General features: G+C 57.7%; 4 protein-coding genes across 4 annotated transcripts; all 4 read left to right on the forward strand.

Moving 5' to 3' along the window:
- Positions 1–1,258: 1,258 nt before the first annotated feature.
- On the forward strand, positions 1,259–3,775 carry GNI_011230 (hypothetical protein; the record flags this gene model as incomplete). Its single annotated transcript, XM_011130500.1, has 1 exon — positions 1,259–3,775. One exon carries the CDS (start codon positions 1,259–1,261, stop codon positions 3,773–3,775), a length of 2,517 nt encoding a protein of 838 aa, XP_011128802.1.
- Positions 3,776–4,104: 329 nt separating this feature from the next.
- On the forward strand, positions 4,105–9,543 carry GNI_011240 (hypothetical protein; the record flags this gene model as incomplete). The annotated part of the gene is made up of 2 exons (XM_011130501.1): positions 4,105–6,598; positions 6,950–9,543. The coding sequence occupies 2 exons, from the start codon at positions 4,105–4,107 to the stop codon at positions 9,541–9,543; spliced, it is 5,088 nt and encodes a 1,695-aa protein (XP_011128803.1).
- Positions 9,544–9,742: 199 nt separating this feature from the next.
- GNI_011250 (hypothetical protein) lies at positions 9,743–11,533 on the forward strand (the record flags this gene model as incomplete). The annotated part of the gene is made up of 1 exon (XM_011130502.1): positions 9,743–11,533. The coding sequence occupies one exon, from the start codon at positions 9,743–9,745 to the stop codon at positions 11,531–11,533; it is 1,791 nt and encodes a 596-aa protein (XP_011128804.1).
- A 2,231-nt stretch (positions 11,534–13,764) lies between these two features.
- GNI_011260 (hypothetical protein) lies at positions 13,765–14,241 on the forward strand (the record flags this gene model as incomplete). Its single annotated transcript, XM_011130503.1, has 1 exon — positions 13,765–14,241. The coding sequence occupies one exon, from the start codon at positions 13,765–13,767 to the stop codon at positions 14,239–14,241; it is 477 nt and encodes a 158-aa protein (XP_011128805.1).
- Between the last annotated feature and the right edge of the window lie 343 nt (positions 14,242–14,584).

Raw genomic sequence — 14,584 nt, forward strand, 5'->3', positions numbered from 1 at the left:
GCCCATTCAGCACTCTGGCATGGCTTTGATTCATGTAGACTCAGATATTCCGCATTTTTGCTGATGGTGTACTTATGAAAATTCTCCGCAAGATTTTATGCATAGATTTGAAACACTTGGTCCAGAAGACGAGCGGAAGTAAGATCGAGGCATGACACCGAACAAGCCGTTGCGAATTTGCGGTAATTACATTTCAGTGGATGCACACCTGGTTGGGAATAGTTACCATCTACGAGCATACAGGATACATTGCAGGGGATCCCTCAAGGTGGATATTTTGCCAAGGTTAATATGACAGCCTTTTATGGAATTCGAGGGCTCTTGAATTTGGATTGAAGGTTGCTCCTGCCGTATTCCAAAACACGATGAACCGAATCACGATAGAAAAAGTTGGCCGCGACAAATCGGTATTAGAATCGCAACCCCAGTTATATATAGGGCACCTAATCTGCGAAGGGAATGTTGGAATACACAGTAAACATGCGGAAGCAACAAGTCGGTCTCGCCTCGCATTCAGCCCCTGGTCCCGGTTCCGGACAGACCTATCGGACCCCAATACAGTTTTACCTGTCATTAGCATGGATCCACTGGAACTGCCAATGGGGGCTTGATTTTGGTCAGATATAAATAAATTCACTGCTGTGGATCCGGAACGAAGAAGCGCTGTCATTATCAAGAGAGATTGATGAAGCGCAGGTCATCCATTAGCTACCGTCAGTCGACACCACCGTAGTGGCACAAGACGCGCCGGACCAGATGATGATCACACACACAGCGAGCACACACAGCGAGCAGATCAAGCCTAGAGCTGAGTACAGCTTTGGGAGTGACCCATACAAATGTCTGTAGCGTCTTGTGTATTCAGAGATAGATAACACGACCATCCCGTTGGACCGGCGAACAAAAGGGACGTATGTTTTGTCTACTATATTTCCCAGGGATACCATGGATCCTACTGGTGGACAAATATTTGAAAATATCGCAGCCCGCTACCCCATATTTGCAGATGAATCTCTTTGGTTAATACAGCCCGTTAATCAATACATATGGCCGGGTATATTGCGGCCAGAAAAGCTCTTGGTTTGCCGCTATCAAGACAGGTGATGTACCGGGCGATGCAAGTGATCTCAGTAAAAATTAATCTCGAGGGACGCAGGATATGGGTAGGATATGAGGGACTCATCAACCCCCCCCAGTGGTGGTGGACAGTGATAGTGAAAGGGGAGTAGTCTGTTTAATAATTTATTGGAAGTGGGAAATGAAGTGCAGTCAGTGTACGGTGAGAGTGATCAGCGGGACGGTTGCTGCGGCTGGTACGCGTTTCATGGTGGACTTAGTGGAGTGGTGTTTGGCTGAGGAAAACGCACGGACTCGGGTCCTCAATGAGGTAGAAATCGCAGAAGACCTCCCTAACCCCTCGTTCGTCCCTAACCCCTCGTTCGTCCCTGACCCCTCGTTCGTCCCTGACCCCTCGTTCGACCCAGGCTCGTCCAGACCCCCACCCGATTTGCGGAACCTTGCTTTGTCGAAGCCGCGGCGATCGGGTGCGGGGGGGGAGGCTCAGTCGGGGGTGCGGGCTCAAAAATTGGAAACGTTGTTGACCAGGTTCGTGTTGCACCCGCCAACCCGAACGCGGGCCGGCCGGATTGAGAGGGGAGGAGGAAGACGGCCGCGGTTAACCTTCTGTTCGTGGAAGTGGCTGTCGTTGGGTGCAATATTATGCCAACGTGTCGCACCAGAGACGCTGCGCGCAATGTTGACGGAGGTTTATGGGGCGTCGTTGGTGGATTCTGAGTCGCCGATGTGGTTGTTGTCTTCAGCATTGATGCGGTGCAGTGCGTCGGTGTGTATGGGCTCGTTTTTGCGTGTGCTGCGTCTTCAAGATTCGCCTAAATTCCGCAGTACGCTCAAGGTCTTCCGAGAAGGCTGGACACCCGCCCTTACACGACTCCCCGATTCTGAACATGCCAGGAAACTTGTGTCCGTGTGCTCCCAGGCTACGCAATGGCTCTCGCGCGCCGTCCCAGACTTCCGTGGCGGTGTCTCCCGTCGCGTGCTCCTCGTCACGGCCGGCTTGTATCACAGTCTCGGTCCCGAGCTCTTCGCGCGTTTTGCCGACTTCTGGAGACACAAGACGCATGCGCCGAGCGCCCAGATTTTGTCCGATCTTGGCATCATTGCACACTTGCTTCAGGGCGCTAACATCCGGAGAGCCGAGGTCGGTTCCATCCGGCAATTGCTCAACCTGCCAGACACCGCCCCTCGCGAACGCTCCCGGGTCCTCTGCACACGCGATGGTACCGAGTTCGAATCCGTGCTCCGCGAACTCGAGCGGCCTGCGACTGGTGCCGATCAATTCCCGTACCAACCTAGCTTGGTTGCCCTCCCGGACAACACCGTCTGCGACCGCTGGTTCCTCCTGCGCCCACAGAAGCTTTGCCTCTGCTGCCACCAGCACCCCATGTCAGCCAACCTCTGCGCGGACCTCGCAAAACAATTTCTGCGCGAAGAAGAAGAGGTAGTCCAGGGCCAAGCCCCGGTCCAGGGCCACGCCACGGTCCAGGGCCGGGTGCGGCCGCCTAGTAATCGAACTGAGGAAGAGCGGCGACGCAAGAAGTTGTCGGATGTGTTGTCACAGATTAGATCCAGGCTTGTGGCGTCGGGCACGAAGCCGATTTCGTGGTACGGCGTTTCGTGGCGTGCTTTCCGGTTGGCAGAAATAATCTGTGACACGGCAGACGCGGCGGCAGTAGAGAGTTTGGTGGGACCATTCCGTGATCCGTCGAGTTTGCTTTCTCACAGGGTGGGTGCTTACAAGCCGCCATTGAAACAAGTACAGGCTCGAGTGCTCGATTCACCCGAAGCGGAACCGGAGTCGACGTCGGCCTCGACCGAGTCGGACGCATTGACAAGGACATGGTTGTTGGCGAGCGTGTTACGACAAACGTTGAATTGCACGTGGGTATCTCGGGTGCTGGACGCATTGGAGTTGTACGGGCACGAGGAGTTGCAGTGCACGCAGACACTATACCGACAGGATTTGGCAAACGAGTTGTGGCGATTGCCAAGACGTAAGCGTGCGCGGGAAACACTGTTGTTAGTTTCGCAAGTGACCCGTTGGCTGTATCGTGGACAGTTGGTGATGAGGGACCTGGCTAATTCCAGGGCCGAGTGGGGCTTTACTTCGCGCAGGTACATGGCTACGACGGCGGCAATCTACGCCAGGCTCGGACCCGCAGTGTTCGCCCAATTGGCTGCGCTATGGCGGCAACGTCTGGCCGCTCCCTGTCGAAATGTCATGTCCGATGCATGTCTTATTGCCGGTCTCCTCACCCACTGTGCCCTCCAACGGAAGGACTTGAAACGCCTTGCCACCAAAGTCCGAATTCTCTACGCACACCTAGAACCTCTCGACCCATGCGCGTTAGTCGAAGGAAACTTCGTACGCGTCCTCCACAACCTCTTCCCTGACACCGTCTTTCCCGAATACCCCAGGGCCGACGCCATGAAAGGAGCTGACAACGCCCAGAAGACCGCGCCTGCCGCGACTTACTCCACGCTCGACGAGCACCCCAATCTCCACGAGGACACCCCCACTATCGATGAGGAGGACCGCGCCACTATCCATACGCCGGGTGTGTCAGGTACGCTCGGGAGTGGTGCCCTACACGAGCTGGTGGCAAAGAGATCTTACGACGACGCAGTGGCTGCGGTCCTGTCGCACAAGAAAATCAAGTTGGTCAAATGCCCGACAGAGTTCCCGACCGGAGTTTAGTCTCGACCGGAATGTGGTCCGGGCGGAGTGTAGTCCGGGTGGAGTGTGGTCCGGGTGGAGTGTGGTCCGGGCGGAGTGTGGTCCGGGCGGAGTGTAGTCCGGGTGGAGTGCAGCCGCTGTCGTATAACTATTATTTATTCTTTTTTAAACAAATTCTGCCCATGCGACCCTGTGGATGTCCGGTCTGGAGGCCGTCGGCGGTGTTTGCGGCGGTGTTGGGTGGCACGGAGGCCGTGGCGGGCCCGTCTGGTGAAGAGCGGGCGAGTGGATCGGGTGGCGAGAGTGTGCACACGCGTGAGCCGGAGTGTGGGCCGGCGGCGGGGAGGCAGATGGCAGCGGGGTTTGTGTCGCGTTTGATTGAGGGCTACTTGAGAGAGGAAGAGGTATGGGTGCCCCGTGTGAGTGCGAAGATACGAGAGGATGTAATGGACATGGTGGAGTCGATATGCGAAGAAGTTGATCCCTGGTGTCGTCGGAAGAGGGGGCCTGATTGTGAAAGCTGCAGCGGACAGTGGATGTGTGCGGCGGAGATATTAGTCGAAGTTTTTGAGCCGGAGAGGCTGGCGAAGTTACTGGAGCGGCACGATGTAATCTCGCCGGTGGACGCGGAGCGACTGGGTGTGTCTCCGTTATGGCGGTTGGCATGTGTGTTGAAGACACACTTAGTTTACCGGCAACTGCGCAAAATTATACATATGTTGGGAGTAAGGCTGGAGGAACTACTCGGCGGGCGCACAACGCTCTACGCCTTTGGACTGGCCGGGGTGCGTCGTCTGCCGCGTTCAGAAGAGGCGCGAAGACTCATGATAGCTGCCTCGGCATTCTCCAACCGTCTCGAGTCGGGACTTTCCCGTGGCCGAGAACACTCACTCTCCCATGGATCCGGCACGGGCTTCTGGTTGTGTATGACCGGCCGCGCCGTTGTGTTGACCGCAGCCATGCGCGTCGCGCTTGGACCGCACTGGTTCGCGCAACTTGCAGCCCTCTGGCGAACAGCTGCACGCGCACCACCGCCTGAACAACTATCGGACTACGGTGTTGTTGGCTGTCTACTCATGCGTTCGCGGGCCGTCAAGGACGGGGTTACGCTCCTCTCTACCTTTTGCGGCATCCCCGATAAGCTCCTAGAGCAACTCCCACGTAGCCTGTTCCATACATCACCCGACGGCCGCGAGTTCGAATCCGCCCTCAACCTCGTCACCAGCTGGACCAAAGAAATTCTCGCCATCGCCACCGTCGGCGCCATAGCTGCTACCCGAACTCCACGCACTCTAGGTGCCGTTGGAAGCCGGCACGATGTTGAACACGCGCTTTTCGCCGAAGTTCCCACCGACCTGTTGATGGCCCGCGCGGTCGCTCCGCCCGTGCGGCTCTGGGATGACGTCACGGCCTCGCAGGCGGAGCCGGGACCAATGCAACTGGTCAAAAAGTACCTTGCAGAGGAAGCCACTGAGACGGTGGCGGCCGAGATCACGGAGGCGGGCCGGAACGAGTACTTTGCGAAGCTGAAGATGTTCTTGACTACCTTGAGGAACTTGGTGCCGTCGACTCCAGTCGGGGTGAATGAGCGCCACTGCGTGGGTTTGGTGGGATCGTGTCGTTGGCGGTGGTTCAGTTACGTTACGGCGTTGCTGAAGAAGATTCGTTGCATGGGTCTCCAGCGGCGGTTCGATTCCGAGCTGGCGCATTTGTTGGCGCCTTTCAGGAAACGGCTGGAAGAGCTGAAGTACGGGGCTATGCCGTTGTCGGCGGGTGTGTCGGACGAATGGTTGCTTTCGTGTTTGTTACAGAGGAGCACACAGGCGCTGGACCCCAAGTTGCTGTTAACGAATCTGGAAGTTTCGGTCAGTGAGGGTGAGCAACGGTGTAAGGAGATGTTGTATTGTGAATCATTTGGCAAGCATTACCGCAAGCTACCGCAATCACCAGCACGACGACGCATCGTGCTCGCTGCCTCGTTGCTATGGCACTTACTATGCAGGGCACATTACCGTCCAGCCACACGTAAAAAGGCCAAACGGCAGGACCCTGACTTCCGCCATTGGAATACGGCCACCCGCGTTCGACTCGGAGTCACCACCGTACTCTTCCACGAACTGGGTCCTGAACCTTTCGCGAAGCTTGCGAGTCTCTGGCGCCAACGCACCCAAGCACCGCCGGCAACCATCCTCTCCGACCGCTGCCTCATCGCCTGCCTTATCCGAGACGTCACCTTTCGCAGTCACGAGATTCTAGCCTTCTGCGATCGCTACAACGTTCCCGCCGCAGAATTTAACAACCAACGCTGCGCGGTCATAGACGAAAACTTCGACGTCATGCATCAAATACTCTACCCCGCCGACCCCCTCGTCATCGACGACCCCGAGGCCATCGAGGACCCCGAAAACCTCGTCATCGACGACGACCCCGAAGCCCTCGTCATCGACGACGACCCCGCAGCCCTCGTCATCGACGACGACCCCGAAGCCCTCGTCATCGACGACGACCCCGCAGCCCTCGTCATCGACGACGACCCCGCAGCCCTCGTCATCGACGACGACCCCGCAGCCCTGGTCATCGACGACCCCGTAGTCGTCGCGCCTCGGGCGACGACCGATCTGCTGCAAGCGACAATCGACGAAGTCACCCGGCGAATGCGCGCCACGGAACTGACGCGTCCCGGCCCCTCGTGGCCGGCCCGGCGCGGTCGACAGAAGGCTGGACAGAAAGAGGCGCGCAAGCTCCCGGGCAACGCCACGCGAAAGATGAAAGCTGGAACAGAAGTGCCACTGAACCTGAACCTGAGCGCCGATCCCATCGCTGCCGCAAACGTTCCTCTTAAAAGTAAGTATATTCGTCCCGCTGTCTGCACGTCCAGGAAAAGAAGATGTTACATCAAAGAGGAGGAGGGGCAGGTTGTCGAGGAGGGGCAGGCTGTCCAGGAGGGGCACCTTCCTTTCAAAAAGCGGGCGACGTACAGGTCGTAATGTAGAGGTCGTTATGCATGGGACGTGAACCTCGATCCGAGCACCGGGTTCTCCGAAGAACAAGGTAGCACTCAATCTTCCTGATCAAGGCGGGCGGTAGCCGGTTATTTTTTAGAATAATTGCAGGGGTTTATGAAGCCTTGTGAGTGTCGCGAACGGGGATTGCCTTTGCGACTGGCTGTGTTGGCGGGCATTCCGTGTCGCGAAGTGGCGGCCGCGGGGTTCGTGACGCGTGTGATTGCGCGATGTCTGGCGGCCGAAGAGGCGGAGGCACGTGAGTCGCTGCAGCAAGCGCGAAAGGCATGGATTGCCGCAGCCACCGCAGCCACCGTGTGTCGTGTGAACGAAGCGGCGGAACGATGGGGGGAACTCCGTCAGGACCTCCTCGCAGTTCAAGACAAAAATCCCGATCCAATTCCCGATCCAACTCCCAATCCAGTTCCAGGAGGAGTTCTGGGTTTAGGCCGTCCAGCAGGTCCGCAGGAGGAGTTCATGACGTCAGTTGAGGACTGTTTCGCGACGAGTGCGTACCGTAAGGAGGCAGTGCATTGTGAGGCGTGTGCTTGGCCGCTTGTGTTGGTGGGCACAATGGCGTGTGCGCGGTTCGAGCAGAAGCGACTGGCAGGGTTGTTGGACCGATACGACGTGGAAGCGTTGAGGTTCCGAGATCCACGCGCTCCCCTGGTGTCGGCGGGGTCCGCGGCTTGGCGGTTCGCGTGCATGCTAAAAACGCGTCTATACTACGGCAAACGCGCCACGGTTGCAACGCGAGTGGGCCTACACCCGGAAGAAGAATTCCGAGGCCGCGACCGACTGTATGCGTTCGGACTCGACGGCCTACAGCGACTGCCACGCTCCGAGGAATCCAGACGACTTGTGCTCGCGGCCTCCTTCGTCTCACACTGGCTCTACACCGGCTTCCACTCCGCACCGCCCACTGGACGCACTTGGCGCTCCCTCTCGCAACGTGCTATGCTCGTAGCCTCCGCCGTCAAAATCGGCCTAGGACCCGAACTGTTCGCCGAACTTGCAGCCCTCTGGCGTTCCATCGCCCGCGCTCCGCCGACCGGGGAGCTCTCGGACCTGGCCGTTGTCGGATGCCTCCTCAAGGCCACGCGCCTCGTCCAAACAAAAATCTGTGCCCTCTCCACGCTCTGCGGCGTCCCCGACCACTTCCTCGACTCGGCATCCAAACGACTCGTAGACACCACACCCGACGGTCGCGAGTTCGAATCCGCCCTCCGCCGCATTGGCGCCTGGACTAGGGAACTTCTCGCCCTCAACGTCGCCGGCGCCCTCGGTGCCTCCGGCCTGGACGCCGACTCCGCGGCGCCGGAGCCGGACGCCGATGACCCAACTGGAGCAACTCCAAAAAAGCGCGCTGCAACTCGAAAGAAACGGGCAACTCCGGACTCCGAGCCCCTGGGTTCGATTCCGTCGTCCGTTACGGAGGTGGAGTTTGTGAAGAGGGCGCCTGCGGCCTTGTTGCGGGCGCGACGCGACGCGTCGTCGGGCGTGGTGCGAGACAGCGAAACGAGGGAGACGCCAGTGGTGGCCGAGTTGATCAGGGAATACGTGTCTGCCGAAGCTGGTCCGAGGTTTGAAGAATCGGCGTTTCGATTCCTATCGAAACGCGGGCCATGGTTGATGAGATGGCTGAACCGGTTTCTGGACCGACCGGACCGTGAAAGGACTCGGTTGCTCGCGCGACGGCCCACAGCGCCTCCCGTCTTCAGCTCTTGTGGCTGGAAGTGGGCTTGGCTTGCCGGGTCTTTGTGCGAGGCACTGCGCCGTGCCGGGTTACAAGCCCCCTTCACGCGGCTGCGACACCGGCTGGTGGCCTCCTATGAGGTGAAAGAGCGAGCCTGGGTTTTGCCCCATGAGGACTCGGCCCCTGCAGGAGCAGCAGACTCAGACTCGGCCCCTGCAGGAGAAGACTCGGCCCCTGCAGGAGAAGACTCGGCCCCTGCAGGAGAAGACTCGGCCCCTGCAGGAGAAGACGTGTCTTGCGGAAGTGAATTGAGTGTGTTCCCAGAGATGTCGGACGAGTGGGTGTTAGGTTGCTTGCTGCAGCGGAAGGCCCGTTCGTATCGGACGGTGAGGTTGTTTTCATCGTTAGGTGTTAAGGACAGCGATGCGTTGGACTGTCGAGGGATGTTGTACTATGATGGGGTGGGTGCGAATTTTAGGCAGTTGCCGTGTGCGTCAGACGCGCGCACGTGTGTGCTGGCGGCGAGTCAGTTGTCGGAATGGTTACGGAAGGCGGCGCAGCCCAGACGTCGTGTCGGGTCGTGTTTTGGTGTGGAAAGTCTGGGTACGGAGAACCGATGTCGTTGGTGTCAATTGACTTCCAGTCGTCTCGCTCTAACAGTCGTTTTCCATCGGGTCTTGGGCGATGCAGTCTTTGGCCGAGTCGCGACCTTTTGGCGCAAACGGTCCGGCGCCCCACCCCGCATACTACTCTCAGACCGTTGCCTAGTCGGTTGTCTCCTCCAAGGCATCGTCATCCCACCTAGAACGCTGGAAGCCTTCTTCAACGAACACAATGTGCCCTTAACACACCTCACAGACCACACCTGTGCCGCCCTCGACAAAAACTTCGATACAATGCAGCGCCTACTCTACCCCAACCAACACGACCTATCGACTCCAGCTCCGACTCCAGCTCCGACTCGGATTCCTACCGCAGCACCCGATCCTCGTCCTGAAGCCGAGCGGCAAAAACGTCGCACCGATGTGTCCGCCGAACAGAGTCAGCTCCCGCTCAAGAAGCGGGCACTCGCTCGGTGCTTATCCGACTAACCACGGTTCCAAGCCAGCGCGCAGCTCTGTTGGTCTTTTTTGGTGCCGACAGGTCCAGCCGTATTCGGTCCTTCGTCTCGCAATAAGGGCGGCGGCCGCGTGAGAAGAAGGCGGCGGCCGCGTGAGAAGAAGGCGGCGGCCGCGTGGGAGGGGGGATTGAGTAGGCAGGCGCGGGGTGGAGTGGATTTTATTGGGAAGGATGCGGTGCAACCGCAGTGCAAAGCAGCTGGGATATACGGCGTGCATCTTGGCGGTCCTGACCATTCTGGAACGCGATGAGGTCATGGACAGCGAGGAGGTAACGGACCGCGAGGAGGTAACGGACCGCGACGAAGTTTTCATTGAGGAGGTTCCGGCGGCGGCTACGGTTACGGCTCCGGCGGCGGCTACGGTTGCGACAGATGGTTCGTGTGAGGCTGAGATCTGGCCGGGTGTGGCAGGTGAGGCATTGACGCCGGGATGTGAATATCTGGCTATGGTTGAGGACTGTCAGCGGCACGAGTTGGCGGCAGCGGACAAGGCCTTGGTGGCGGCGGCGAAGAGAGCATTGGTTAACAGCGCGGGGGCGAGTGTCGCTGATTGGGGTAGACTGAAGGCGAGACGGGAAGAGTTGAAGCGTGAGTTGGCTGCGACGTTGGCTGCTCGTTCGGACCCGATGGTGGGTGACCCAATAGTGTTGGCTGCCGATAGAATTGCGCATGGTAAGGCTATGGATTTGTCGGAGGGTCCTGTAATACCGGGTGAGGAGCCGATAGAGTACGTGATGGAGAACGTGAACGTATTGTTAAGCAACAAATTCGCGCGGAGGTTGCAGAAGACGGGACGGCAGCCGGACTACTCGGAGAGTGCGGTGAATTGGGCGTGTTTAGCGGGACTGGTTACACGTCGGTTTGAGCGGAGGCGATTGGCTCAATTGTTGTCGCGATATGCGCCTACGACCAATGGCATTTTAGCCTCACGCGGGCGTCCGGACCTTGTGGACGACGCGCATGTCAGAGGGCGCACAAATGCGTCTATTGCGTTTGCGGCGACGGCAAGCGCTTCATGGCGTCTGGGGTGTGTCTTTCGCACATTTTTGCAGCCGCATCAAATAGGCATCTTGGCCAGGCTACTCATTCCGAATTTCGGAGCGGACGGATACGAACACCCGGAGTTTCGTGATAAGCGCCGAATATTCGCCTACGGTATTGCGCCAGTAATTGGACTCGTGCCGACCGACGAGCGTGTGCGCAATCAAATTGTGGTTTGGTCATGTGTCGAACGTGCTTTAAAGCAACGTGATGTGAACCCCTCCTGGAGATACATGACCACACGCGCTATGTTGTTTGCGGTCGGGCTACAACGCACACTCGGAGTATCTGTATTCTCACGCTTGCTCTCGATGTGTAGAACCCGTTTCGCCGTCCCCGAACACATCCCCGACCTTGCCATGTGCGCCTGTCTCTTCCGTGACCTCCCCCTTTGTATCAAACCACCTGAGACACTCCTCCTTGCCATCGGAATCAACCGTCAACTACTTAACACGCATCCCAAGAAACAAATCGATATCACGACTCAAGGCAACGAGTTCGAACCCCTTCATGCTTGCCCTTCTCTCGCAGACGAAAACACCGTTACAAAGGCACTTGATGAGATCGTCGACCTATCCCAACAAGTCAAGTCCCTCTCAATTTGCACCCAGCAGATCACCTCCCACCCGCCACTCGTCCCAAAAGCGCAAAGTGTGCCACAAGCGCAAAGTGTGCCACAAGCGCACAGTGTGCCACAAGCGCACAGTGTGCCACAAGCGCACAGTGTGCCAAAAGCACACAGTGTGCCAAAAGCACACAGTGTACCAAAAGCGAACACGGTCGACCCGGTCGTGTTCACGGACGTGTGTACAACTTCACAGAAACGATCTTGTGGAAATGATGACGGTATGGATTGTCGACTGCCTTTCAAGAAACGGCAATCTGCGAGATGCAGTAGACAGTCGGATAGCTTCATGTGAAACGAGCCGCCACAGACCGAGCCGGCTCCGAGGCGGGGTCTTTTTCTTCCCTAGTTTGAGCGTTTGTCGTCCACCGGAACCGGGCGGGTATTGGGTAATTAATTTCGCTGAGCCGGGCATGAGGAGTGGGGCATGCGAGTCGCGAGGAGTGCGTTTACTGGCATTTTTCCCTGTGTTGGCGGTGCAGGGAGGCAGTCTCGGCGCCGATAAGTCTTCGGATGATAAGCTTCCTGACAGCAAGTGTCCGGTTGTGACGTCGAGGCCGACGGTGATTATGCGGGCGCCAACTGCATCTGGTGCAACCGCATCTGGCCCAGCTGCATCTGGCGCGGCTGCAGCGCAGTTCATCAACGAAGTGATCAAAAGCGGACTGGAACGCGATTTAGTTGCGGCATATCAGGACGTGGAAGCAGTGCGGGAGGAAATGGGGCCCTTGCACAGCAACTTGCGGCACACCGCGGTGAAGAAGTATCTCCTCCTCCTCTCGGCCAAACACAAGGTGCGTGAACTGGAACAAGACTTACATGCCGTGAGCCAACCTCTGGTCGAGAATCAACCTCTGGTTCCGCCCGCCGGCATGGACCAGAGCGGGCGACCTGCGACCGGGGAGCGGGCTGTGGATCCGGTGTTGGAGCGCATCATGGATGAGGAGTGCCCCACGCGACGGCCTTGTCGAGAACTTCTGGAGATGGCGGAAACGGAGCTCCTTGTCGTCATCCAACAAGAACTACAGAACCACTACAACAAAGCCGGTCTCGGTTTGTATGAGGACTGTGCTTTGCAGTGGGCGTGCTTGTCTGTACGCGTGTGCACGATACTGGCGGGGGAGCGATTGGAGAGGCTGTTACAAAACTTCCCATTACCGAGAGGCGAGGAAGGGTTGTCGGATGCGTGGCGACTGGCCTGCCTGATGGACAAATGCATAGACGCACGCCAGATGCCTTTGTTGACTCGCCTGCTTCATGTCGAGGTCACGGACGAGTTTGCGGACCGAGGTCGGGTCTACCGCACGGGTTTGGCTCATAATATGCGACGGCTCGCGGGATCTACCCAATCCAGAAAACAACTACAAGCGGCTTCCGTCGCTTTGCACTGGACCCAATGGGCAATCGCACGCCAGATTTCAAAACCGAACGAATCCGTGTGGCTTTCGCCACGCGCTCTTACCATTACGGTCTCATTGGAGAAACTTCTTGGCCAGGAAGCATTCGCTGACTTGGCCGCACTCTGCAGACGACAACTCCGACTCCGTGAGTCACGCCCAAACGACTTCAACCTCATCGGTTATATCTTGGAAAAAACGCCTTTGGTCGCAGAACCGGTCCCGTCCGTAGGACCGGCACTGCCCGTAGGACTGGCCCCGTCCGTGGAACCGGCACTGCCCGTAGGACTGGCCCCGTCCGTGGAACCGGCACTGCCCGTGGGACTGGCCCCGTCCGTAGAACCGGCACTGTACGTAGGACTGGCCCCGTCCGTAGAACCGGCACTGCCCGTAGGACTGGCCCCGTCCGTAGAACCGACACTGCCCGTAGGACTGGCCCCGTCCGAAGAACAAGAAGGCAGGCTTCACCAGACCACGGAGGTTCACGAAGCCATGGACACCCGCGACGCGACACAAGAAACGACGGCCCCATACGCGATGGTCCAAGGTGTCGTCACTCAAGAACCCACGATCCAGGATGTCATGATGCAAGAGGTCCCGATCCAGAAACCCTCGACACAGGTCAGTCGCTCCGCTTTCAAGAGGCCGGGCGCGGCTTCTTCCTGGTTTCCGTTGAAAAAACTGATCCTGGAACGAGAAGGGTTTCCGCCAGGGCCTTCCAGCCGGTAGCTGACTTTTTAAAAACAGAGAGTTTCGTTTGCCAAGTTGTTCACTTCCTTACCAAAGTAGCCTTTGTGGTACCACACACCAGATCGGACAGCGCCACATCGAACAGCGCACTGGTGTGAATATGGGTTGTGTTGGACAACACTGGTATGAGCAAAAACTGTTTAGGGTGCAGAGCGCATCGCGAAAGAAGGTGGAGAGGGGGCCAGGTTCCAGGCGCACTGGTTTGTTGTGCACTAGGCCGCCGGTGGCTTCGCTGTGCGGTGTGTCGAAAGCACATGTGAGCTCGGTGTGTCGAAAACGCACGCCAGAGAGGTGGTCTTGGAGGTGGCCCTGGGGCGATTATTTTCGACACAAAAAAGACATGAAGTGTGTGAACAGCGACAACAGTGTGATCATAAAAATGACTTGGTCGGTAGCTCTCGCGCACGCGAGCGGGGTGGACATTGGTGGCGCCGTCGTGGCGGAAAAAGAGCAGGTACCGACCAGTGTCCCGGAGCCAGAAACAAACTCGGATTCTAGTGTGAAGTCGGCAGAGCCGAAGTCGGCAGAGCCGAAGTCGGCAGAACCCAAGTCGGCGTCTGATGCCGAAACTGAGTCGATGTTGACTGGCTTGGCTCGGGCAATTATAGAGAGTGCTACGGATAACAAGGATGCGAGCTCGGTGGTGACTTCAATGCTGGACGGGGCGCGTACGAGTCGCTTACCTGTCATCGCTGCTAACAGAAAGAAGTATGTGCCATTCCTGGCGGGCCTTCTGGACATCCAGTTTGTTCTGCAGAACGTGGTCGGCGCCATGTCGATGGATCGAAGGATGCATGCGACTTACCAACACGATGGGGATGTGGTTGACGAGGGAGTTGAGGATGATGAGGAGTAGTCTTTTTAACCACAACCAACCGCAACCACAACCTCAAACATCTGGGAGGCGGGGGGCTTCTTTGGGGGGGGAGGGGAGCCGAACCCGGACAGGGAGAGCGGTCCTTCTTCGGAACGATATTTTTTGTCTGTCATTGAGAGCGAGCATTGGGTCTGATAGATTGTCATGAGGTACAGATGGCGAGGGAAGGAGTTCTTGATTGAAGATCATGAGAACATTACGAACATTTTGGAACTCAAGGATTGGATCAGTCACGATACGGGCATACCAACAGACCGAATTGTAAGCTTGGTTCGAGGCAGCCAATTTGGGGTGACAGTTTGGGGGGGGGTGACAGTCTTGG

This window comes from Gregarina niphandrodes (genome assembly GCF_000223845.1).
Source record: "Gregarina niphandrodes unplaced genomic scaffold scaffold00002, whole genome shotgun sequence".
Lineage (NCBI taxonomy): Eukaryota > Apicomplexa > Conoidasida > Eugregarinorida > Gregarinidae > Gregarina > Gregarina niphandrodes.